Source organism: Mustela lutreola, chromosome 1 (assembly GCF_030435805.1).
Source record: "Mustela lutreola isolate mMusLut2 chromosome 1, mMusLut2.pri, whole genome shotgun sequence".
Classification (NCBI taxonomy): Eukaryota; Metazoa; Chordata; class Mammalia; order Carnivora; family Mustelidae; genus Mustela; species Mustela lutreola.
In genome coordinates, this window is record NC_081290.1 from 236,806,512 (window position 1) to 236,833,598 (window position 27,087).

At 48.2% G+C, this 27,087-nt stretch overlaps 2 protein-coding genes across 9 annotated transcripts in view; one reads left to right on the top strand and one right to left on the bottom strand.

Moving 5' to 3' along the window:
* Positions 1-3,920, bottom strand: part of FHIP1B (FHF complex subunit HOOK interacting protein 1B) — a 31,956-nt gene extending 28,036 nt beyond the window's left edge. For 6 of the 8 annotated variants that reach the window (XM_059134565.1, XM_059134590.1, XM_059134549.1 and 3 more), the window contains exon 1: positions 3,797-3,919. The gene's annotated coding sequence lies outside the window, so the exon portion shown is untranslated. Of the gene's footprint in view, positions 1-3,796 lie in introns of all 8 variants that reach the window. The other 2 variants (XM_059134526.1, XM_059134575.1) reach the window with 2 other exon arrangements.
* Positions 3,921-8,661: 4,741 nt separating this feature from the next.
* Positions 8,662-13,500, top strand: CNGA4 (cyclic nucleotide gated channel subunit alpha 4). The gene is made up of 6 exons (XM_059158080.1): positions 8,662-8,723; positions 8,866-8,967; positions 9,165-9,271; positions 9,584-10,229; positions 10,982-11,331; positions 13,052-13,500. The coding sequence occupies exons 1-6, from the start codon at positions 8,662-8,664 to the stop codon at positions 13,498-13,500; spliced, it is 1,716 nt and encodes a 571-aa protein (XP_059014063.1).
* The last annotated feature ends 13,587 nt before the right edge of the window (positions 13,501-27,087 follow it).

Genomic DNA, 27,087 nt, shown 5'->3' on the forward strand with positions numbered 1-27,087 from the left:
TTACCCTAAATACTGAAAGTAGAAAGATCTGATTAAAACCTCATAGCAGTACAAAAGGCAGGCGCGGTGGGGGGATCACAGGAGCCTACTAAACTAGAGCTCAGCTTACACATATCCTCCCTGCTTGTCCATCCCTCAGCCTACATGTATAAGACAAATGGGCTATCAATGCATGATTCCAACTCACTCCCTCCCCTCTCCCCCAAGAACTTCTGCTTTTGCAGGGAAGCTCGCCTGACTTTAGCACAGCCTTTACATAACTTCTATCACAGTGATTCCCCTTTAGAGCAGTGAATCTCCATGTCACACACAGTTCTTTCTCCACCCTTCTTGGGTGATGATGACAAAGAAGATGTCAAAAAGAAGAGGAGAGAATGAACTATCCTAAAGCACAAGGGAAGTTCACTGGGCAGAGAAGAAGAAGTATTCTTAGCAAGGGAGACAGCTATTACAAAGATCTCAAGGCTCAAAAAAGTAACATGTTTGTTAGGGAACTGTGAACAATTTATTCAAGCTAGAACACAAAGTAAGGAGTGGCAGGCGATGAGGCTGGAGAGGTGAGTTGAGGCCAAATGATGCCATATTAAGGAATTTGGATGTTGTCCTACAGAACACAAAGAGCCAAAAGTTTTTAAGCAGAGAGGAGCTCCATGATTACATTTGTATTTTTAGAAAGATCATTCTAGGGACAGACTAGAAAAGAGCAAGTCTGAAGGCAGGAGACTATTGGGGGGTGGGGGGATCCAGATAAGAGATTAGAAGTAAACTAAAACTTTAACAGTTAAGAAGTAGCCATGGAGATGGAGAGGAAAATACTTTAGAGAGAAATATATGAAGATTTTAGTGAGTGATTAAATGCAGGGGATGAAGAAGCAGAAAGAATGAAAAGGACACTGAAGTCCTTGCCGGAACTGAGACAGGGCATCTGATACAACAGCATGCTCTCAGAGCAAAGACACTGAGTGCTGTTTTGGATATATAAATCTGTAATACCTGTGCATATATGGTAGACCACAGAACATGTATGACACAGGGAGAGACTATATCGCCATGATATGTGTTTGTATTTCACACTCTCTCTCTAAACTAAAATTATCTTTTCATGTATCTACCTCTCCCAACCTGAGAATTCCTTGAGACCTCAGAGGACCATGTCTTGTTTACTTTGCTATCTCATAAAATGTAAGCCTCACAAGGACAGACTACATACTGAAAAAGCATGAGCTGAATGAATAAATGAATTAATACATGAATGAATGAACCACCTCTCCCAGCACTGAGCAGAGTGCCTGGTGCATAGCAGATGCAGAATAAACAATTACATACAGCACTCCAAACATGTTTCTACCTCTACATCACCACCCTCGTTTAGGTTACTTCTCAGATCTACCACTGGGCTGTATGTCTAAGTCAAAATCCATTTTACTCACTGAACTACTATTTCAACAGAGTTCAATATAGCTTACCAAACCCAGTGCTTTCTCCAGAACACCTGAGAATCTGGACAGTCCCTAAGAACACTCTGACGCCTTGACTCATCCTACCACTAACACAATGTGATCCAGGTATTATGTATACCTGTTCCCATGTCATTGCCACAATATCATCCTCAAAGTTCCTTTAATCTCTTTTGGAACCACACTAATTGCAAATCATAAAAAATGCTTTTTGCCAGTATAATGTCCTCTGTCACAACTTTTCCCATACCTAACGTGCCTTTTAGTCAACATGGCTTTCACTCTGCTACAAACCTTCTTCCTCCAAGTCACCCACTCTCAGGAAACCAGATTGGATTCAGCTTTGCCACTTTACCACTATGTGACCTCTGGTTCATAAGTTTGAATCATCTTCTATAACATAAGAATTCCTGCCTGTGCCTACTTCACAAAGTATGTAAACCCATGGAAAAGTGAGATTGAATGAATACTGTTCAAATTTCAGAAATTATCTAGAATTAGGCCTTCTCAACCATAATAACAACCACCACCCATCATCACTCTAAATTTCTCCATTTCAGGAACCAGTAAAAATAATTTCTACAGAATTTTTAAAATAGGCTTGTTACTTATTTTGGCAAATCAGACCATTTCTTTAAAACCCACCATCTACTGTCATTATTTCATCAGTCAGCACTTTAACACTAAAAGAGTAATCTAAGAATGAACTTATCTTTATGAAAAATTCATGTTTCATATGTTCTCTTTCTCGCCCTCCTCCTTGGACAGATGAAATCTTTATCATGGACTGGCACTATCCTTGGCCCAGTGTTTAGGAATCACTGCTCTAAACCCTGTTATGATGCGTGTCAGTTATACAGGGTTCGGCCCATCAAGGTATGTGGTCAAGGGTTCCATCAGCATGAAAATGTATGGCCTCCAGAGAGAAGCAATGAAAACGTGCCATTGGTCAGAACAGTTGGTCCCAAGGCTGAGACTCTAGAACAGAATGGCAACCTGCACTTGGACTGCCCCTAATTCGCAAGAAAACAGTCTGGATAGGAAAGGCTTAAATATCCCTGAGGCTTGGGAAGGTATCTGGGCCCTGTGATCGACAGTCACTAGAGAGGAAAATTTAGTGGTGGGAAAGTGAAGTGTCCACCACTAGACCAGCTGTCTAGAACTTTTAAAATGTTCATGTAGTATGGGTTGGCAGGGAGAAAGGGATCTGTAAAATACTAATAAAGTGAACACAAAAATGTGTCATGGACGGAGGAATGAGTGCAAAGGGATAGGAGTGCAAAGGGGGCAGTAGAATGTTCAGTATCTTGAAAGTGGTGATGGCTTCACAGATGTAAACATATGGCAACACTCATGCACATTTTAAATATGAGCAGTTTATTGTATATAAACTTACCTCAAAAAGGTAGGATTTTTTTTTAACTGAAAGAAACTGAGACCAAAGCCATTCTGTTTGAGCCTAAATATAGTGTTGTACGTAACAAACCACGTGACTTTCATGAAAGTAGAATTAGCAACTGAAAATGGTTAGTCCAATTTAGATGACAACCATCAGAGCCCCACAGCTAAACAAAGTGAGGAGCCGCACGGGAGTCAGGTTGCCCGGAAGCAGGTGGAGAGATAACAAACATAGGCTGTCGTGGCCAAAAAACCCTCCGTGAGAAAGGCCATCTCCAAGTTTGGAGCCCCAAAGAGGAACTTGAGAAACCGCAGTTTCAGTGATTACTCTGGTTAAAAACTAAGCCTCAAAAATGATTTTCGTTCTCATAGTTATTACTGCCCATGACGCCTTCGTTTTTCTTGTCTCCTAAAGCCAAGTGCACAACACTTTCACCCAAGCTGTCCCACTCGGTCCGAGACTAGGCAGGGCACTGGGCAGGACAGTCCATCGAAGTGGGCTCCAGAACCAACCTCAACCTTATCCCAGCTTCACAATCCTCATTCCTTCCCTCATGCCCTAGCTTCAACTCCATCACCCATTTCCCACCAGCCTGCAAGATCTCACCTTTGCCCCTTACTCTCCCCTCCTCGCAAAGGCCGTACCCCCTCACTCTGGTCTCAGGGTTGCCCTCACCCCTGCCCACAGGTGCCTCAGCCCCTCGCTAAACCATGTTCACAAGTCCCTTTCCTTTGGCCCCTCGAAAAGCATCCCTAGCCCTTCTTGACCAGCTCCTCACTTGCCCGTTCACCCTTAGGCTCTTACGCTGCTCCCACTCACACTCGGCCCCTCACCACATGCCGGCCCCTCACGCTGTCCCCTCTCAACCAGCAGAGTCACCAAATCCGGTGCCGTTATTTCCCAGCCCCTCACACGCCTCTCCGGGCCCTGCGACTCATACTTGCCGTTCACTCACAGAACCCCGACCCTGACCAGGCCCGATCTCCGCAGCCGTGCTAGGTGAGCTCAGGCCGCCGCCATCGCTCCTCAGGCGCACCAGTCGCGCCCCGCCCCGCGCCACACGCAACCCGCGCCCCCGCGCACCCCACGTAGCCGCCCAGCGACGCACCGCTGGGCAGTGGCGTGCCAGCTCATTGGCTGGACCCGGCCAGAGCCGGAGCGTCGTTCTTGTTTCCTGGCAACGACCGAGCGCCGGGGCGGGGTCGCGGGCAGCATTTTGAGCGAGGAGTACCGCCTCTTCTCCGGGTCCCGCCTCTTCGCCCTGTAAACCCCGCCCCTCTCAAGGACTCCAGCGTGTCATAGGGAAAGACTTCTGGGGAGGCGGAGGACCGTAGGGCGGGGGCGGAGCCTGAGGAGGAAAGGTCGAACCAGAGGGCAGAAGGCGGGACCTAAGGAGGAACGCGACTTTAAGAGGCAGGGAAAGGCCAGGAGCGGGACTTCGGAGAGAGACCCGAGGGCTGGGAGACTAGCGTGGGGGGGCGGGGCCGATGGTCCTACGCGGTGGTTAGGGTAGGAGAGTGACCTGGACCAGGCGGAGCTAGCACGAAGGGTAGGTCTGAGGGGAGGAATCAGTAGGTACGAGGGGCCTGTGGAGAAGCTGAGCCTCAGAGAAGGCTGACTGCAAATAGACTAGGTCATTTTGCCCCATCTGCGCGCATGGCTTGGACTGTACCCGGCCGATGACCGCCCCTTCCTAGCTACCCCACCACCTGCTGCCCCGTATTCCTCCTTGGACACGTCTTGTTCAGTCACTCAAGGAACATGGAACAAGCACCTCCACACGGGGCAGGATTCCAGCCAAATCAATTAGAACCCGTATCTGCCCTGCAAGACCTCAGCTCTTAAGCCAGACAATCGCAATATAATGTAATCATTGCCATCGAGGAGGAGCACTTAGCATGGCTGGTGAGATGAACGGAAAGAAGGGCAAAGCGGCTTAGGGAAGTCTTCAGGAGTAAATGATGTCTGAGCAGAGAAACAAGCAAGAGTATAGTAAACTAAGAGAAATGCAAGTTTCAGATCAGGTCTGTGGCTTAGTTCAAAGTATTGTACCAATGTTAATTCCCGATGTTAATCATCGTACTCTGGTTATGTAAGATGATAACAAGGGAACATGGCTAAGAAGTTTCCGGGAGCTTTCTGTACACTTTCCGCAACTTTCTGTAAGCCTGAAATTCATTTAAAATAAAAAGTATTTTAAAAAGAAAAAGAAATTGGGGCACCTGGGTGGCTCAGTCCTTAAGCATCTGGCTTCAGCTCAAGTCGTGATCCCAAAGTTCTGGGATGAAGCCCAGCCTCAGGCTCCCTGCTCAGCCGGAAGCCTGACTCTTCCTCTCCCACTCCCCCTGTTTGTGTTCCCTCTCTTGCTGTCTCTCTCTCTCTCTCTCTCTCTCTCTCCCAAATAAATAAATCTTTAAAAAAGAAAAAGAAATGGAAATTTCAGCCTGAAGGATCAGCCCATACCAAGGTAAGGAAGAATGAACAACAGGTGGGGAGGAGCCTTGGGAACTACAATCAGTACAGCACGTCTGGGACCCAGGCAACATGCAGAAGAAACACTGAGCAATGAGGCTGAAGACATGAACAGAGGTCAGGAACTGGAGATTCGTATGCCATGTGAAGGAGTTTAGATTTTATCCTCGGGATAACAGAGAACTATGAAGAATTTTATACATGGTCAAATTAGTAAGGCCCAAACTGAAGTAGTAAAGCTACAGAGAAATGGGCATGTGGACATGAAGGTAGGGCACCAGGACTTGATGACAAGATGCATACGGAAGGAAAATAAAAGTATTAAAAACTGATGCTTAGTTTATATAAGTTCATTCACAGGCAAAATTCAACTATGGTATTGGAAGTCAGGCTGGTGATTACACCTGGAAAAGCAATGACTGGAAGGGGGAAGAGTACGGTTCATGTGAGTGCTGGTTACATGGATGTGTTCACTTTATGAAATTCATCAAGCTGTATACTTAGGAAATGTATATATATATATATATATATATATATATATATATTTGTTCTGGGTACTATGCTGCATAACACATCAGCCCAAACTTAGTAGTGTAAAAAAATGACCATTTCTTTATGCTCACAGATTCTGGAAATTCAACCAAGACACAGCAGGAATGGTGTATCTCTAGTCCACGATGCCTGGGGCCTCCTATAAGACACCTGAATGCCTGGGGGTGACTTGAGGGTGGTGGCTAGCATCACTTGAGGCTTCTTCACTCTTCTTCATATGTCTGATGCCTGGGCTGGTATAACTCAAAGGCTAAGCTCAGCTGGGACTGTCAAACACAGTACAGGGACATGACTATTCTTTGTGGCTTGGATTTCTCACAATGTGGCCGCTCGGTTCCAAGCAAGAGTATCCTGATGGGGGGCTACCAGACAATGAGCATGCCCAAAAGAACCAGAAGGAAGCTGCATGGCCTTTTCTGATTCAGCCACAAAAGTGTCTCTGCTGTATTCTGTTGGTTGAAACAGTCACAAGGAAGGAGTGTCAAAGAATTTGTGACCATTTTTAAAAACTGCCACAATGTCATACAATAGTAATAATAATAATAATAAATACTGATGCTAGATATCTGGGATGAAAGACCAGAAAGAGGGATTACAAGAGAAGAGAAGAAGGGAGATAATGAGCTCAATTATAGACCCAATGGGCTAAAGGTGACTGGGATATCCAGGTAAGGACATCCAGAAAGCAGTTAGTGGGATAGAGAAGTCTACAGCTCAGAGTTCCTGGGAGTCAGTAGATGGGAAAGGAGATCCTGTGGGCGGCCAAGATCAGCTGGAAGGAGAGGAAGGCCTAGGTCAGAGTCTTAAAAAACACCAACACAGAAAGGATGGACAGACGAGTTTATGAAAAGACTAAGAAAAAATAAACAGAAGACCAAGAAATTATGGTGTCATGGAAGCCATGGGAAAAGAGGATTTCAAAAAAATAAAATAAAATGTTGAGGACTACAGACATTTCCATGAAACTTTTCCAAAACCCTTATCTGATCATAGCACTTAACTACACAAAACACTTTGCAGGTTCTCCACTGCTTTAAAATAAAACCCAGCTGGGCACCTGGGTGACTCAGTTGGTTAAGCAACTGCTTTCAGCTCAGGTCATGATCCTAGCATCCTGGGATTGAGTCCCGCATCGGGCTCCCTGCTCAGTGGGGAGCCTTCTTCTCCCTCCGCTGCTCCCCCTGCTTATATTCCCCCTGTCAAATAAATAAATAAAATCTTTAAAAAAAATAAAGCCCAGCTTTATAAAATGACTGAGAAAGCTGTCCCTGGGCTGTCCTCTGTCCTCCATTCAGCTTCATCTTGCACCCCTAGCCCCTCACATTCTCTACAGAATCCAGTCAATGTCTCCCAGTCACTATGTTTTTTAGTCTCTATGCCTTTGCACACTCTATCTACTTTGCCTCTACTGCTCTTCATTCTCCCATCTCTAGAACTAACTCCTATCCATCCTACAGAGCCCAGGCTCAGTTGGGACCCTTCTTATAATGTATCAGCCCTATGTATATTCACCTAACAGAGTACCATCAAACTGATATGTAACTGCCTATCTACCCAACCATTTCCCCTACCAAAATGAGTTTCATGAGGGCAGGAAATGTGTTTCATTCATCTTTTATCCCCAATATTGAGCATAATATTGACTTGGCTCATTGCAGGTCTTCTGATTATAATCTGTTGACAGAGAAAAGATGATAGGAGTGAAAAGGACTTCAGATTGAGGGAGAATTTTCAGGGGTTTGTTTGTTTGTTTGTTTGTTTTGATATGGGAGAGACTTAAGCATGTTCATAGAAAGGGAAAACTGAAGGAGGTTGGGGATCTAGATAACACATGGAGTAGCTGATGGGATTGAGTACTAGAGGTAACAGGAAAGAATGGGGCAAAACTCCCAGATAATGTCCCCCATCACACTCATCACTCAAGAATGGGTAAGGTTGGGGTGCCTGGGTGACCCAGTCTGTTAAGCAGTCTGACTCTTGATTTCAGCTAAGGTCATGATCTCAGGGTTATGAGATCAAGCCCCCATCCAGCTTCATGCTCAGAGAAGAGTATGCTTGGGATTCTCTCTCCTGCCCATGATGGAGCACACGCACACACAACCACACACACACACACACACACACACACACACACACACACACACTCCCTCTCCCTCTCTCCCTCTCTTTCGAATAAATTTTTTAAAAAATGAGGTAAAGTGGGCATAAATGTAGATAAGGGTGCAGATAATGAAAACGGAGCTCACTTTTAATGTGACAAGCATTGTTTGTCCCTAGAGACTAATTCAGCACCTGACACAAATGAGCCATTCAGTAAATAGTTGTGAAATGAATAAATGATGAGGCCCAAGCAGAGACCTTGCACAAAGTAAAAGAGAATGTCTATCTGAGCCTACACTGATACCCCCATCTCCTGACTTAAAGGACCCCTAAGTTGTTCAGCCTGGCAGGGTGGGGGAAGAAACAAGGCCCAGCCTTACCTCTGAGGTATGCACCCCCACCTTCTCCGGGGATCTCATTAGAGATGTTTAGTTGGGCAGGTGTAAGCCCAAGCCCTGGGAGACAGGGCGGGGTGCTGGAGTCACACTGCCTCTGCCCCTTCAGTAGGGGCTGGCCCTGGTTGTGTTGCTAAGAGCTTCAGAAGTCAGAGGCAGAGGAGTTGCAGCTGGAGGCCAAGGGCAGCCTCTTCCAGACAGGGAGGCAGGCAGACACTAGCCCCCACCTCCTGAAGCCGCTATAGGCAGAGGCCCTGAATATCCCACATCCAGGCATCACGGAAGCATGAGCCAGGACAGCAAAGTGAAGACAACGGAGTCCAGCCCCTCTGCCCCATCCAAGGCCAGGTGAGAGATCCTGGTCCCCTGTGTCCAATCTGTCCATCTAACTGGATGGAGCCTGATTCTTCTTGATGCCCCCAGTGACAAATTCAACAACGAATGTCTGGTGAAAAAAAATGGAACACTGCTTCTTCTCTTGCTTCCACAGGACATCACTGCCTGTCCTAGACCCATCTGGGGATTACTACTACTGGTGGCTGAACACGATGGTCTTCCCAGTCATGTATAACCTCATCATCATCGTGTGCAGGTTTGGCAAGGGCTTTAAGCAGAGATAAGGGCTCAGGAGTCAGGCAACAGAAAGGGGCAGGGCCTCGGGCAGGGCTGGAAGGGGGGGCAGCACAGAAGAGAGGGTGCAGTGCAGAGTGCTGAGTGCTGAGTGTCTTGGGAAGATTTCCTTACACAGAGGGTGATCTTGAGCCAATCTGTGCTGTCCCCACCACACAGAGCCTGCTTTCCTGACTTGCAACACGGTTATCTGGTGGCCTGGTTGGTGCTGGACTACACAAGTGACCTGCTATACCTATTGGACATCGTGGTGCGCTTCCACACAGGTCCGTGAGCCCAAGGCTGAGCCTTTGTTCAGGTTACCTTCCTAAAGAGGACCTCTGAGTCACAAGGAAGTGAGCCCCTCCCTGAGAGCACATCCACATGCCTCCAGGCTTCACAACATCCCTGTGCCCATCCCAGAAACCCTGGAGCAAGGTTGTGCCCACCCCACCCTGTCCCCATGTCTTTCTCCCTGTCCTACCCTGGCCTGCCCACTCTCACCCTGATTCCTGGAGCAGGCAGGTGCCCTGACTCCACCCCATACCTGAGCCCATCTCCTGGCTGACCCCAGCCTGCCTCCGCCTCCCAATCCCCAGGATTCCTGGACCAGGGCATCCTGGTGGTGGACAAGGGCAGGATTTCAAGTCGCTACATTCGCACCTGGAGCTTCTTCTTGGACCTGGTTTCCCTGATGCCCACAGATGTGGCCTACGTGCGGCTGGGCCCACACACCCCCATGCTGAGGCTGAACCGCTTTCTGCGTGTGCCCCGCCTCTTTGAGGCCTTTGACCGCACAGAGACCCGCACAGCTTACCCGAACGCCTTTCGCATCACCAAGCTGATGCTCTACATTTTTGTTGTTATCCACTGGAACAGCTGTCTATACTTTGCCCTGTCCCGGTACCTGGGCTTCGGGCGTGACGCCTGGGTGTACCCGGACCCTGCGCAGCCTGGCTTTGAGCGTCTGCGGCGCCAGTACCTCTATAGCTTCTATTTCTCCACGCTGATCCTGACCACTGTGGGCGACACGCCGCTGCCTGCTCGGGAGGAGGAGTACCTCTTCATGGTGGGCGACTTCCTGCTGGCTGTTATGGGTTTTGCCACCATCATGGGGAGCATGAGCTCGGTCATCTACAACATGAACACTGCAGATGCTGCTTTCTACCCAGACCACGCACTGGTGAAAAAGTACATGAAGCAGCAGCATGTGAACCGCCGGCTGGAGCAGCGGGTTATTGACTGGTGAGTGATGATGTCCCAGACCCGAACACATAGAGGTGCTCTGGATAAAGCTCGAGGGAAGTGTTTGGGTCCTTATTGCCTGGTGGGCCAGGCAGGGCACCTGAGTCATGGGGAGAGGGGTCCACTGGATGGGGCTTAGAATAGAATGGCTTCTACTAGTTGCATCTGGCCTTAGGGGGCTGGGTCAGATGAGAGATTGATAGGGAGAGGAACTCATACACATGGAAGGATAACCTGGAATAAAAATGCCATTATCTGGTAGGGCTCAGAAGGCCCTGGAAGGGGTGAAGGGAGAAGAGCAGTATGTCCCAGGAGATGGCCAACAAGATGGCTGACTATGTTATAGTCGTCCCTACCGTGGGGTGAACAAAAGGAGATGTCAGCAAGTCTGGGTGCTAAAGCAGAGGGCCGCTAGATACAGGGCTCAGTGACTGAAGTAGGTATCTGTGGGATGGTACCAGGCATCGCTAAATGGTAGGTGGAGTAAAGCGTCACAGTAGGTAAAGGGCGTATTATTCATTGTTGACTGGTGGAGGCTTTCAGGCCCTGGGTGAGGCAGAAGCGGTCAAAACATATCTGTGAAGTGATCCTGGAGTGAAGATATTCATCAGCCAATTGTCCAGTATTCCCATGACCCCTGTGAGATCTCAGTGTGACTGGGTCCTTGGCCAAAGCTTAGCTGAATCCTGATGGAAAAAATAGAGGCAGGTGTGTGGGGCGCTGGGGAGGAATGTTGCTGCCCTTGCCCCCAGGTACCAGCACCTGCAGATCAACAAGAAGATGACCAACGAGATAGCCATCTTACAGCACTTGCCTGAGCGGTTGCGGGCGGAAGTGGCCGTGTCCGTACACCTGTCTACTCTGAGCCGGGTGCAGATCTTCCAGAACTGTGAGGCCAGCCTGCTGGAGGAGCTGGTGCTGAAGTTGCAGCCCCAGACCTATTCACCAGGCGAATACGTCTGCCGCAAGGGGGACATTGGCCGGGAGATGTACATCATCCGTGAGGGGCAGTTGGCCGTGGTGGCAGATGATGGCGTCACACAATATGCCGTGCTTGGTGCGGGGCTCTACTTTGGGGAGATCAGCATCATCAACATCAAAGGTGGGCCCCTCAGGTTCCGTTCCGGGACAGGGCTCGGGGAGGCGGTGGGGACAGCAGAACCCTCTACTGAGACTAAATGGTACTTCAGGGCCTACGGATTAAGGAAACCTGGCCTTAACCTGAGTCACTAAAGGGTTCACAAGAGCAGCAGGACACGGAGGGCCCATCCCTTGAGAAGAAGCCGAGCCAAGGTTAGTGTACAAAGTGGATCCTTGGGAAGAGGAAGTAGATCTGCTCTGTCAGTGTCAACCCGAGGCACCAACAGACCAGTGGAAAATGACAGAGATGATAAGAATAGGAATAGCTAGTATCTATTGCACACTCACTACCTGCCACCTTCAAAGTGCTTCACATGTACCAGCTCACTCAATTCTCACCACAGCTCAGGTAGGTACTATTATCTGTACTTTCACAATAAGGAAATTGGGATACAGAGATGTTTGGGAAACTGTCCAAGGTTGTCGAGGTAAGAAGTGCACACACTTGGAGTCAGTACAAGGAACTTTCTCACAACCAAATGTAAAGGATGGAAGAAGGAAGGCATTGCCATTCACTCCACCAACTCCAGGCCAGGCCAGGTGCTGTACGCTGGTTCATTGACTTTTTTTTACTGCCTGTGCCTTAGGCGTTGCTGGTATGCCCAATCACAAGTAAAGGCGCTAAGGCCCCAGGGGATGGGAGAACATGGCAAGGGGTGAGCACACGGTCACTGACTGAAGCCACACAGGCTGTCAGCCTGGGGATCTCACTCTCTAGTTATTCCAAAGGCCTCACATCTGTCCTCCAAGGGCCCCTCAAGCTCCATGTCCTGGATGCAGTCAGCTACTGTCCACATGATTTTGGACAAGTCATTTCCATTTTTTAGGCTTCAGTTAAATATGAAATATTCAGTTAAATATTAAATATTAAAAACCCATAGAGTTATTTGTGAGGATCAGATGAGTTGTATGGGTAAGGCATCATGGCAGTGGCTAGTGCATAGCCCGTGTTCACAGAGGGTAGTTCCTATGCCCCTTCTGAGTCCTTCCAGCTCTGAGCTTTGCAGCATCCAGCCTCATCAACCTTGCTCACCATCCCTCACCAATATCTTCCCAAAATGTGACTGACACCATTCAGCTCCCTTGCTTAAAATATCTTAGTACTTTCCCACTGTCCTCAGCACAAGGTCTGAACTCCCTGTCCCGGCTTACCACACCAGCATGCCGTGCTCTCCCTCCTCTCTCCACTCTCCCCCCACCCTGTACTTCCACCACTCTGGACTGCTTACAGTTTGCCGCAGCACCTAACTGGCTCCTACTCACATCCCTCTGCTAGTACTCCTCCCTCTGCCTAGATGCCCCCCTTCTGACCTCCTGCCCCCGCCCTTCCCCTCTGACCTCCTGCTCAGTTAGGCATCACTTCCTCCAAGCTTTGGAGGCTCTTTTTTGTTAGGGCCTCTTTACCTATCTTCCCACAGCACTGGATGCACAGGTCTACACCGCACTTGCTATACTGTTTTTTAACTATCACATTACATGCCTATCGCCTGTACACTATGAATTCTGGCAAGCAGATCACTGTGACCCACCCAGTCACATTACTACTGAAAGAAAGAATTAATGAAGCTGAAAGAGAGGCTCAAAAGCACAGATGTGGAGGTGGGGGTCCTTTCAGGAGTGAAAAAAACCCTCACACCTCTCCTGACTAACTGTCCTCCCATGTGTCTGCCCGTGGGCCACAGGAAACATGTCTGGGAACCGCCGCACAGCCAACATCAAGAGTCTAGGGTACTCAGACCTGTTTTGCCTGAGCAAGGAGGACCTGCGGGAAGTCCTGAGCGAGTATCCCCAGGCCCAGGTCGTCATGGAGGAAAAGGGCCGTGAGATCCTGCTCAAAATGAACAAGTTGGATGTAAATGCTGAGGCAGCTGAGATTGCCCTCCAGGAAGCCACAGAGTCCCGGCTACGAGGACTTGACCAGCAACTCGATGATCTACAGACCAAGTTTGCTCGCCTCCTGGCCGAGCTGGAGTCCAGCGCACTCAAGATCGCTTACCGCATCGAACGGCTGGAGTGGCAGACGCGAGAGTGGCCAATGCCCGAGGAGCTGGCTGAAGCTGATGATGAGGGCGAGCCTGGGGAGAGAGCTTCTCAGGGTGGAGAGGGCAGGACTGCCCAGGAGGGACCCTGAGAACCAGAGTGACCCATTCCTAGCCCTAGGATTCCTCTAAGAAAATCCAGAGTTGTAGGAAAGCCTGCCTGCAGAAACTCTGCCATCCTGTCTGCTAGGTACAGAAAAGGGAATGAACTGGGGGTGTAGATGCTCACCTAAAGGTATAGGAGTATAGCACCCATTCATCCCCCATTCCCTAGCACACGTGCACACACATACACACACACACAGAGTTGCAATATATACACACTGCACTCAAGGTTGCATTCCATATAAAATACTCTGCAGTTTCCATTTTCAGGACACATGCTTTCTCACAAACATAGGTATGTCTTAAACCCACATAATATGTACACATTCATTCATGCACCTCATAAAGACTCATATACTGAGGCTCACACACCATAGACACACAGATGCCCTCCACAGGTGTGCACACACTTGTGAATGCACAGAAACACACCCAGAGCCCTTCCAAGATATCCTTGAAGTGCCTCCCATATGGCAAGTTCACAAATGTAGCCTGAAAGTTGCACCTCAATAAAATGTTTGCCTCCTCACTAAGCATTTATGGGAGTGACAGGAAAAGGAGAAGCCAGTGGTGGGCCAGGATGAATTCTGTCGGAATGCTGACTCACGGGGTGAGGGGCATGGACTGTGTAGTAGCTGGTAGGTTTGATTCAAAGGGACTGGGGAGTAAGATGAGGATCAGTGCTGAGCCAAGGCAAGGCTGGGTTATCAGTTAACATCACACTGCTGTAAGTACGCACATGCTTTCATAGATATATACACTGACCATTATATTTCATTCCAGAGTGTGTCTCCTTACCTGTGTGAACTCTGAGTGACTTGACCTAGCTTAGTGGACCAGAGAAGATCCTTCTCCTCCTTCCTTCTTCCTCTGGCCCAGCCCTAGAGTCTGGGGCTAGCACTACGCCATGTTCCAGACTGATTACAAGGAGAGAAGAGTTCACAGGGCCACTCACCTGGTCCTGCTCTACCCGGTTGGTTGTTACAGCTGACTTTGGTGCTGCCAGAAATCCAGCCCTCCCTCTTTATGGTATTTCAAAATACAGAGTGGCAGCTGATAGAGACAAGGTAGAAGGGAACATCCTGGGTGGGAACAATGGGAGATTCATTTTTGGGGAGTTTTTCAGTAACTTTGGCATACTTGGAGGAAGTTCTGCAGGCTTGGGCAGAGAAAGTGTTTTGGGGGTCTCTGGGGAGGAATCTGTTATCATCTCTGAATCATATTCACCCTGCTCACAACTTTGGCTCCTCCAGGGCCTTGCCAGTCTTTGGTCTAGGCTGTTCCAGGTGGCATTTTTAAATATACCTTGGATTTAATTGATCAATATGACTGAGTGATGATACATAGAAGTCAATGCTATTGAAAGAAGAATTTATTACTTATTGTCCCCAAGAGGAAGGGATACACCCCCATGCAGGGCCATACAGGGAAGCACCAGGGCAGTGAGGAAGGAGTAGGAGTAAGGGGAAGACATGGGCAAAAAAAGCTCTTTTTACGCTAGTGCCGAAAAGGTTTGAGGTGGGGACATCCCCTACTGGGCAGGTAGCAAAGATAAAGGAGCTTGTGATTGGACAGCTTGTAATTTGATTTTCAAGAACCCATGAAAGCAAGACCACAGAGGACTACTCTGGTGATCAGGCTGGCCTGTGAATTCAAGATGCCAAATCATCAATTACTGAATATCAAGAACGATGATTACAGGTAGTGCAAGAGAAGGAAGGGTCGGGCCCTCAGTGCTGTCAGGCAGGATGTGTGGGAGCATCTGCTGGTGTGTAGTCATGGAGACAGTCCCCCAGAACTGTTGGTATCCTCAAAACTGAGGACATATCCTTTGGATACTGTGGATGCAGGGGACATAGATGCACCCAGACATGAAAGACTGGGAAAGGAACTGAGGCTGTGGTTGGGGTACAGGCATTAGGAGGTACTATGAGGATCACTATACATTAATTCATTTAAAAAGATGTGGTTACTTGCAATCTCTTCCTCACAAAATATGAGGGCTGGCATTCAGTCTCTCTTGTTCATCTCTGTCTCCTCAGGGCCAAAACTGTGCCCGACACAGTGTATGTCCTACAATAGATATTTGGCAACCAAAGATATGGGAGTTGAAACAGATAAAGGCCCAATGTTGGAGTAAGATGTGTGTTGATTTCGTAAGACTTCCCTACTATCTCTGCCCTCCAATTGTGTTGACTTAGAATGGGAGGGTGTGTTATACAGGCCATTTTTGTGGTACCTGATGGATTTAGGGAGGTGAGAATAAGCTTTCCATTGACACATTACAATTTGCACACCTGTCCCAAGAGAAGGCTCTCTCAGAACAGGTGGCTCCTGCTACTCCCAGAGAATCCTGGTCTACAACACAAGGCCATCTCCCCTGCCCTGGATGCAGAAACAAAACTCTTCTGGGACCAGAGGTGCATCTAGCTCTGCCTCTGCAGTTCCAGGATGAGGAGGATTCCTCATGGAAATCCTCATGGATTCCTGCATGCCAGAAGACATCTTGAATATCAGCAACTTCATGCCGGGGGCCTCTAGTGCTGGAGTGCTTTCCACCACTGCATGACAGACATTGTTTTGACAATATGGGATCAAACTGGATAGAGTTAGGTCAGGGCAGGCAGAATGGGCAGAGTATAAATAGTAATAGTAGTTACTGTGTATTAAATACTAGGCTAAGTACTTACATATATATGGCAATAAACTTTATTGAATTTATTTTATTGAAATATTCATTTAGGTTTTTTTTCAAAATTTTATTTATTTGACAGAGATCACAAGTAGGCAGAGAGGCAGGCAGGGTGGGGGCTCCCTGCTGAGCAGAGGGCCTGATGTGGGGCTCGATCCCAGGACCCTGGGATCATGACCTGAGCCAGCCAAAAGCAAAGGTTTTAACCCACTGAGCCACCGAGGGTTGTTTAGGTTTTGTCCATTTCATCCCCGCCCCCATCATAAGAAAGTACCTAAATCTTTGTATCTCCTAGACTCACAGCTTTTTTTCTTTTTCTTTTCTTTTTTTTTTTTTTTAAGTAGGCCCCATGCCCAGCATAGAGCCCAATGCAGAACTTGACTCACAACCCTGAGATCAAGACCTGAGCTCAGATCAGGAGTTTGATGCTTAGCCAACTGAGCCATAGAACTTTTTGAATTACAGAGTTGAAAACAGAAATTTTCAGAAACTCTCTACCCTAACTTTTGTTTATGACAACCAGGGGTTCTAGGTGAATTGTCTGTGAGGGCTTAGAGTTGAGGAAGCAGAAGTTTCTGAACCCGGGGAGAGGAGATTCTCTAAGACTAAGAAAAGGAATGGGATTCTTGAGTATTGTATTAGTTTTCTCTTGCTGCTATAACATGTTTCATATAAACATGAGTTTAACAGCTTAAAACAGAACCCATTTATAATTTCACAATTCTATGAGTCAGAAATTCTGGCCCAGTGGGCCCAACAGGGCCCTCTGTTCAGGGCCTCCAAGGCCAAAATCAAGGTTTTGAGTGAGCTGTCCTCTTTTCTGGAGCCTCTGAGGAAAAACCTGCTTCCAGGACCATTGAGGTTATTAGAAGAATATAACTCCTTTTGGTCATAAAACTGAGGTCCTTCTATCTTCAAGCCAACAAAGTTGCTGTGAAATCTTTCTCATTCTTCAAATCTCTCAGTTCCCCTTCTATAACAAGGCTGAGAAAGATCTCTGCCTTTTAGAGCTCCTGTGGTTAGATTAGGTCCACCTATATAATCCAGGATAATCTCTCTTCTTTAAGGTCAGCTGTTTGTTTTTTTTTTTTTAAGATTTTTATTTATTTGTTTGACAGAGCAAGAGAGCACAAGCAGGCAGAGCAGCAGAGGGAGAGCGAGAAGCAGGCTCCCCACTGAGCAGGGAGCCCGATGAAGGGTTTCATTCCAGGACCCTGAGATCGTGACCTGAGCCAAAAGCAGACGCTTAACCAACTGAGCCACCCAGGCACCCCAAGGTCAGCTGATTTTTAATCTTATTTACATCCACAAAGTGGGTGGATTTGTTTGTTTGCCACAATCACAGGAATAACACCAGAGGCAAGGTAGTAGGAGCCAAAATTCTATCTATCACAGTGCTTGTGAGGAGGAAAACAGCCTGGACCCCACTTTCATAGGAGGCCCAGGATAGGGACCACTATGAGCCAAGTCTTTGGAAAGGGGGGAATGAGTACCCTGGCTCAAACTGGCACTGGCGTCTCAGAGCAGCGCCACCTAGGGGTAGCACGGGCTTGAGCTGGGTGCATAACCAAGCCTGGTCTCCATATATCCTGCTCAACATAAAACCCACGGAGACTTTTTGCAAGATGCTAACTTGTGGGAAGAAAGAGTGAAAAAAAGCCAGAAAACACAAAATGAGATTAAATTTTCCGTAATGTGGACAGTTAAAAGCTTCTATGACAATTGTCTGATTTAGGGAACCAAGGGATTGTCCCTTTTTTTTTTTTTTTTACACACTGTTAGGGAATCATTGATAACTGTTATCTCATACATTACCTCATTATCCTTTATAACAAAGTTGGGAAGCTTCAATTGTTATTATGCTGATTTTTCCAAATCAGAAACTGAAGTCCATAGAGCAACTAAAAATATTAGATATGACTCCTTGAGGAGCTATTTTAATGCCAGGTCCTGGGTTACATTGTCTCAATCAATCCTCACAAGTACATGAGAAAGATGCTACTACTGCCCCATTTTAAAGTGAGGAAACCAAGGCTCTGGGAAACTAGATAATTTGCCCAGTACCACGGGGTCCCAAGTCACATGGAATAAAACCTAGTTCTGCCTTACTGTTTCTTTCAGGGAGATAAGTAAAGGGACCCCTCAGCTGTGGCTGAGGCCAGGCAAGTTTCTTTCAGGGAGATAAGTAAAGGGACCCCTCAGCTGTGGCTGAGGCCAGGCAAGCTCCCACCTCTCTTAAGAACGAGTGTTGCGAGCAGTATCGGGGGTGGCCAGGGAGGAAGAAGCCCTAGTGCAAAGCTCAGGAATCACCAGCAAGCCTGCCCAAAGTGCTGAAATCCTAATCTCAGGGCTGCGGCCAAAGACAAAGGACCACCCAGTGCTCTGGAGCAGAGCGGCCAGAACCAGCTCTCCCATCTGCACCCACGCAGCTGTGGGAGGAGGGCAGAAGCTTTGGAGGGGCTGCTAGATTCCTACAGGGGTGAGTTGTAATTCTCCTACAAGAGCTGTCCTAGGGCCCTGCTGCTGAGAGCCCAGCTGCTTCTAGAGCTTAGTTAGCTCTTCTTCCTCTCACAGGACCTAGGGCCTCACCCATGTCTCTCCTGAGATCACTAACCTCAGGACACCTCAGCCTGGCTAAGATTTGAGATATACACTCCTCCTCAATGTTCCCAGTTAGCTACACCCATCCACCGCCACCACCCTCCACACACACACTACAGAGGCTTCTTCGGCCTCCCTACTTCATCTTTTTCTTTCTGGGAGTTTGGCTGCTTGCCCAAGAGACAGATGGAAATTAAGTATCAAGCTTGGGAGGAAATCAGATTCATAGGGAGAAGGGCCATCCAACCCAAGGAAAGATCCAGGGAAAACACTAGGTGCCAGGAGCAGGAGGCAAGGTGGGTGGATTCTAGCTTGAGGCTGAAGCTAGTGTTTGCCTTAAGGCTCAGATCAGAGAAGGATGGTTAGGCCAGGTTGGAGCTGGTGTCAGAGTCGAGACCCAAGTCAGGGGAAGTATGAGGCTGGCCTAAAAGCACAGCAGATGGAAAAGAGATTGGAGTCAATCCAAGTCAGATTTTAGCTCTGAAATATCACTTACTAGCTGGGGGACTCTCAAGCCTCCTACACAATCTTTCAGGGTTGTTGAAATAAATGCTTGGAGAATTAAAATGTAAATGAGATAATGACTGTAAACTGCCTGCCAATGCCTGACAAGTAGCAACTGCTTAACAATGAATGGTAGCTATACCCGTTTTTCCTACCCCTCTAGCCGAGGTTGCGCCTTTGAGGCAGTGGGGCACAGGTGGGTCTGGCCCTGCCCAGCAACCCTGGGCCTCGGGCCTGTCCTGGCAATGCCGGGTATGGCCAGCAGAGGGCGCAGGGCTCCATTCCCTCCCCTCCTTCTACTGCCCGCCCAGGTATTGTAAAGCTGGGAGAACTAGAATCTTAGGGACAAGGAGAAATGGAATCTTAGGGACAGAACCATGGTCTGGCTTGCAAAAACTCTTGATTTTTTTAGCAAAGACTAAAATCCATTGGTGATGACGCTGAAAGCTGTTACAGAGGAAGATGTGCCAAATCAGGGCCTGAGGCAGCCCTGGTGGGAGCAGCACTACTGGATAGCCGAGAGCATTCAGGACAGCCTCCCCTGCAGCTTGAAAAAAATCCTTGTGCTCTTGGGCGAACACGCATGGGCCCTCTCTGTGTCTGGCACTGCCTTTCCAGTTTCAGTATCTTGGCCGGTTGTCCTCAACCTTGCTATTCTCCAACAGGTGCCAAGGGGCCCTGCAAGCTTGTAGCTGGAAGCCCTCTCTCTGGTGACTTTCTGAGTGAGACATCCTGTGACTTTTTTAGCTTTCAAGTGAGACCCTGACCTGGGAGATCCAGGCCCCTCTTGGCCTACCCCTGAGAGCCCATGTCTGAAGCCAAAAGCAGCCATCAGTGAGAGCCAGCCCCTATGTGTGTGCTTGGCTCTCCCCAGCACAAGCCCCAGGCTCTGGAAGGGGGTCTTTCCCTCGCTGCTTTCCTCTGACCAGCATCCCTGCCTGCTCTGGCTCCAACCTGTCTGTCTTCAGAGCCTGCGCCCTCTTTACTTATTCCAAGAGAAGAGCCTCCAGCGTGGGCAGGGAGTGTGTGGGCAGGAGCTTAGCAAAGAAACAGAGCTGCACATCACAGAAAGGCAGACAAGAGAAGGCCTTGAAAGATGTGGAGAGAAGGCAGCAGTGAGCCCCAGAGGGAGGGGCTGAGCCAGTGGGCGAGTGGGGACCCCAATGACTACACTGTTATTAGCTCTTCTTCTAACACTGGATCTGAGCTGTGCATGTGAGTCAGAGCCAGAGGTGCTGGAGGCAGAGCCCATCCACGACCTTCACACCAGTGTGTGTGTGTGTGTGTGTGTGTGAGTACTGGGTTTTCCGGGTAAACCTCTGATATTTGGCAAAGCTGCAAGACCCCTAGAAGAAGCAGTCCCTCATAAAGCAGGTTATCTGACGGACATTAGGCACTGTATTCTCCCCTCTCTAGTTGTTTCCCCAGAACATTTACTGAAGTGTTGTTTAAACGTTCCCCTCTTATCTCAGTGGTGATAGAGAATATTGAAAGAAGGATCATGTGCCCACACTTGAGCCACTGTGGCAGTAGCTAGGTGATTGAGACTTCCCCCAAGGGAAAGGTAAATTATTCTAGATATAAGAGTCAAGCAAGGTGGGCCAGCACTCCCTTTCACATACACACACACACACACACACACACCGTGAGAGAGAGAAACCAAAAAACGTGACAACCTTGGCAGGTCAAGGCTAGAATCAAAAAAGCAACTTCCCTCAGAACTGAGCTTGGCCCTCTGCCAGGACATCCTGCCCTTGCTTCCTTGACCTCTTAGGTTTCTGACTTGTTCTGGGACGAGGGTCAAGGTCTCTTTCCTCTGGTCACCCATACTGACTTTGCAGTTCCCTCCTTGCTTTGATCCAAGGTCCCCTGTTTCCTGGTCCTGAGCAATCCCATTGTCCCTAAAGGCCGAGTTAATCCCTGGCATCGATGGAATTTCCCGATTTTGAGAAACAATCTTCCACCTTCTCTTAACACCTCATTTTTACCCTCCTCTGCTCATTGCATTCCCTCATCTCCACTCTACCCCTTCTTTGGGTTTTTTTCCTCTTATAAACCATCTTCTTGAAACGATCTATAACCACCACCTCCTGGCCCTCATCTCCCCATCGCCCAGATGAATTTAGTTACGGGGACAGTATGAGCAAGGTGCGAGCGCGAGGAACAACATGGGATGCACCATAGTATAAGATGATATGGAAGTACATAGGAGAGGCACCTAACCCAGGAAAGCTTCTCGGAGGAGTTTCCCCCTCTGTAACCCCTTTCCCAACGTCAGCTTCTTTGAACCTTCTCACAACTCCCATGTTAACTAAAACCAGTAGGCCTGCAAGGAGCGTACACCCTCTGCAGAAAGGAGTGGCTCCTTTTCATTCAAAGCTCAGTGCACAGATTTGGGGTCCCCTGCGCTCACCAGTGCTGCTGCTTCACTCTCAGTACACCCCTCCTCCTTGACACTCCTCCATAGGATCTTTGCACTACTCTGTTCCCTTTCTCACTGCTAACAGCTCCACTTAGGAAGCCTACTTATTACTCACTTTAGACTCTGTCACCTACCTCATGGTTGTCTTCTCTGTATCTGGCTGAGATTTCATGGCCCATTATTTTGCCCTTGTCCCTTTGTTTTTCACTTCCACCCAACTGGCAAAACCTCAGCTTTGGATGAGCCGAGTATTCAACAGTCTCTGTGCCTGCATCCAACTCTCTGAGCTCTGCTGGAGAAACTGGTATCACTAGAAATTCATGGTCACCAACTCCTAAGTGGGTCCTTAACACTTTCCTAGTTGTCTTACTACATTTCTCTAGTGTCCACTTCCCCTTTCCCATTTTATACAGTTTTCTTAAACCATCCTACTACACACACACACACACACACACACACACAAACACCACTCACTGATAACCAGATCTCCAACTTCACAGAGAACATAGAAAAGATAATACAGCAGCTCCCATGAAATCTATGCACCTCCTATGATGATTGAGATACAAAACAAGTAGCTAGGATAAGAGGAGCAGTTTCTTCTTCATACAGGAGAACCTGGGGTAATAAAACAATGATAAAACTGCCGTCTTATCATTCTGCCATCCCTAGTGAAATGACTGAAGATGGCTTACCTTCACATTCACATTCAACCTGCAGGAAAGGGCAAGGAGGCAGAAACAGTCCAGTCCTCTCCTAAACACTTGTACCCACAGCCACCTTCCAGAACACGGTCATTAAGCCACACTTAGCTGCCAAGGCGTCTAGGAAATAATAGTTGCTAGCTGGTCAGCCGTGACTTATTTTCATCTATAATTATTCTCTTCTAACTTCCTCTTACAATTGAGTATCTACTCCTATCAAAACCTAGAACCTTCCACACGTGCTCTGGATTCCATACCTCCCTGCCTTCTCAGGAATCTTGCATTAGAAATTAATTAACTTCTCTCTCTCTTTCTGTCCCTCTCTCCTTTCTTTCCTCCTCTGCCGCTCCACCCCTTTCTCCTTTCTGTTTTGTTTTTCCTTTCTTTTTTTTTATGACAGCTTTCTCCCCTTGTTTTCTTCCCAGCTCTCTGTCTACTCCTCTTGGTCTCTTTCCCAGGCTGGCCTTTCTCTATCCAGCCTTTTGATATTAAATATCCAGCCTTTAAATATCCAGATTTCTGATCTGGTTCCTTATTTTTTTTTTTTATTTAACACACTCTCATTAATTGTATGGTTTGCATTACTTCCTATGCAACCTGTATATTCAGCTTCCTACTGGAATTCCTACTTGGATGTCTAATAAGCATCTGAAACTTACCACGTCCAAAATGGAACAGATTCGCTGGTGGGAGTTGCTGTCTGATGGTTACTATTTTCTCTATGAAGTGGGAGGCCGGGTTATTTATTGTGAGTGAAGGATGGTATGCGTGAGTGGTGTCGGCTGGGGGAGGGGGTGGTGGAGATGACATGAGAGATTTTACAAGTCCAAAAACATTGGAAAAACTACGGTGTAAAAGAAGAGAAAGGTGATCAGAGAAATTTAGTAAAACTTTGGCTCATTCTTGAAAGCATCATCGTATAAGCACCTGAATTCTGATGTCCAAAATCATTGGCATTGAATTGTAACTTTTTCACCCAGTAGTTTTGTGGCTTTGGGCAAGTCACTTAAACCCTCTCTCTCTGAGCCACAGTTTTTTCAGCTAAAATAGTGACCAGTCATACTGGACTGAAATGTATAGTTCTTGGTGAGGATTAAAAGTAATGTAAAAAAAAAAAAAAAAAGTAATGTGCTTTGAACAGAGTAGGTGTCCAAACAGTTCCTATCCAAGTATCAGAAACCGTATTCATCTTAATCTCATCCTTCTCCCTCACCCTCCACGTGCAACCTCTAAATTCTGTCTACCTCCTAAATAGCTCCACGACCCATCTTCCCCACTGCCTCCAGGACTTAACTCAAGCCTGAGTTAAGGTCACCTGAGTTATGTCATGGACTCCCAATGCCTCAAGATGCTCCAGCTGCTCTCCACACCAGCTGCCATAGCGGCTACTCCAAATCTTTCTAAATTTTAACCAATTTCCAGCACTTCTACTTCCTTGCGTGGCTTGCAGGGATCGGTATTTGCTACTTCCTGTGACTGAGAGGTGTGTTTGTTTTCATTGCTACTACAACAAATTACCATGAATTTGGAAGCTTAAAACAATATCCGCTTAGTAGGTCTTGGGCATGTGAGCCAGAAGTCTGGTACAGTATGGCTGGGTCCTCTGCTCAGGGTGTCACCAGGCAGAGGTCAAGGTGTCAGCCAGATGAAATTCTGTTCTGGGTTCTCGGGGAGGGAACCCAGAACAGAATTTCATTTCCAAGCTCATTCTTGTCATTAGTAGAATCTAGTTCCATGTGGGCAAAAGACTAAAGTTGCTGTTTTCTGGCTGGCTGTCAGCCAGAAGCTGCTCTCAGCTAGAGCCCACTCTCAGGTACTCACTCATTCTGCACCCTGCTCCTTCCTCAAACCAGCCTCAGGCCCTTGCATTCCTTACCACAGGGCCCCCACCCTCTTCAAGCCAGCAATAGTGTGTCAAACCTTTCTTCAAATATCTCTGATTTCCTTTTCTGCAGCCAAGCAGAGTAAATTCTTGTGACTCCGTTAGGACTCATTGAATAATCTCTCTTGAGGTCAACTGATTAGTAACATTAATTACATAGGCAAAATCCCTTTTGTCATATAACAGGATCGTGAAGGTAGCATCTTATATTTACAGGTTCTACCCACACTCTAGGGAAGGAGACTGTGCAAGACTGAGAATCCTTTGGTGCCATTTCATAATTCTGCCCACTACACAGGAGGGGAAACCAGGAAAAATGTCCCTGAGAAATGCTGATACCTTGAGCTGAGATGAGAAGGCTGGCAGGAGTTAATTAGATAAGGAAGGAAAGTTTCCAGAGACCATGTGCAAAAGCCATGTAATTGGCAGAATATATCCAACAACAACAACAAAAATGGACTAAAGAAAGGCCAGTGTCTCTACAGGGAAGAGAACAAGAAGCACAGGGACTTGAAAGAAGCTAACCGGTTAGAGAGATCAGTAGGAGCCAGACCACACTGGCTTCAGAAACTCTGTGAAAAGGTTTTCTCTATCCCCAAAGCAAAGGTCTGAAGAGTGGCACAATCAGGTTTGTGTTCTGCACATATCACTCTGACTTTAAGGTGGAGGACGGATGTAAGGGCCATCAGTAAAAGGTGGTGGACCACAAGAAGCGAGGAGAGCAGTGCAAGAAACAGTGGGAAATGTCAGCACAGATGTAAGCATACCGATTCGAGGAACACTCAGTGGCTAAAATCAACAGGCTTCATGATGGATTGACTATGGGAGGGAGGCAGTTCTGTTCCCCAGGAAGCAGAGTCTGAGACAGAGATTACTGGGGAGGATGTTTACTAAGGAGTTCTCCTGGCGTCAACACCTGTGCAAGAGCAAGGATAAAAGAAGGACGGGGTGAAGGCAGAAGCCGGCCAGTGATTCCGTCCCCATAAAGGCCTTGGTCAACCCCGTGAGGAGCTATGCACATCTTTCAGAGCTGTCCTCTGTCGGAGTGAGGAGGCTAAGCATCTGTGCTGAGCTGGCCACTGGAAGCAGGATACCTCAGGAAGGGAACAGGATCTTGCCTGAGCAGTCATTCCTTGGCTCAGCCGACTCCCCAAAGGGCTGGGGCAGTTGAGGACTGACTTCCCAAAGCTGTTTGGCAGCTGCAGAGTAAATCCTTCATACTTGGATAGGAGTCTGGGCTTTTGTCACAGCCTCTATTCCAGGTGAAGGTGCCTAAAGGAGTAAGGCAGCCAGGCTGATTTCTAAATTTCTGACTTGTGTATCGTCGCAGATGCACATAATCGTTGGCTTACCTGTCACTTTCCCCCAGGAGAGTGGGAGCTACTCAGACCACGGGATGTATCAGACAACTAATACACAGCCCTACAGCTGACACATACTTTGCTGAATAAGTGAATGCCCGTCTACTCCTATTTCCACTCCCCTCTCTCTCCAACATTTCCTTTGCTTCCCTGTCCCCCAACCCTACCGTCATCCAATGTGGGAAAAGTCCAGCAGGTTATCTGAGATGCCACCTGTGCTGGAGCTGAACAAACAGCAAATCAGGCTCTTCTAGCCCAGGGCACTCTGATGGGGAAGGCAGGCAGTGCCAGGTGGAGGGTGTGCGGGGAGACAGGTGACATCCCCACCCACCTCAGGCTTAAATCCCCCTTTAGTGCCCCAGCCCCTATAAACTCAGTTCTTGCAGAAACAGGCTTGCTGAAACAGGTCCTTTCCCAAGGACAAACTGGATAGGGGTCTCTGAATTCCCCATAAACTCAGACCTCATTCACAGTCTATCTGCTCTTTGACTAATGCCCCCACCTCCAGCAGATACTGCTGGGGGCCAGAGAGTGGAATTTTAAGGTCATGTTGGAGTTTCCTTGGAATAGAGAAGAATGGATAGCCAGCAGGGCTGAAATGTAAGTGGAGACAAATCCTGCCCCAGGAACTGAAACCACCACTTCTGTCCACTGCATGCCCTCTTAAGCTTTGCTCCAGCCGCACCCCAGTGATCTGGCCCCCTTCTGGTCCCCTCTGGTGGGAACTTGACGCCCCACACAGGCTGCTCCACCTGCACAAAGAGCAAACAGTGAGCGTCAGTGTGTGGTGTGGGTGGGCGCTGCCTGGAGACAGGAGAGCCAGCCCCCTCCTTTCCTCTTGTGCCAGTGCTGGGCACACTCTGGAACCAAACCCCACCATCAGCCCAACCCTCCTCCGTTTATTCTAAGCAGTTCTCTCTGCTACCCAGGCTGCCCTCACACCCAAGTCAGACTCTTCCTCCCCGCAGCCCTTTTGCGCGCCAAGACTCCCCAAGGACAAATGCTGCCCGCCACCACCAGCCTCCCCACCCCGCCGTCCTTGCCCGTTCTGGAGGGTTCCTTGGGAGCTTTGGCTGGAAGCCTGGGTATTGGGCCCTGAGGTGGGAGGTGGAGGGTGTGGGGGCAGATGGAGGGGCTATTCCAGCCCCCCGGCGAGGAGATACAGGGAACTCTGTAGCGATAGTGTCGCGGTCACTGGAGCCACTGCGGCATGGTACAGAAACCCGCGGCTGATGCCACTCTGTTAAAAAGGCCACCTCCAGGTCCCCGACCCATCAGGGAAAAACGCTAGATCCCACGGCAGCCGCGCCCCACCCAAACCCTCTCACCCTCCTCCCCCCAACCCCGCCACCTCCCACCCTGCCACCCCTCCATCCACACGTAACCCCCACCGCTGCCCTCGCCAACA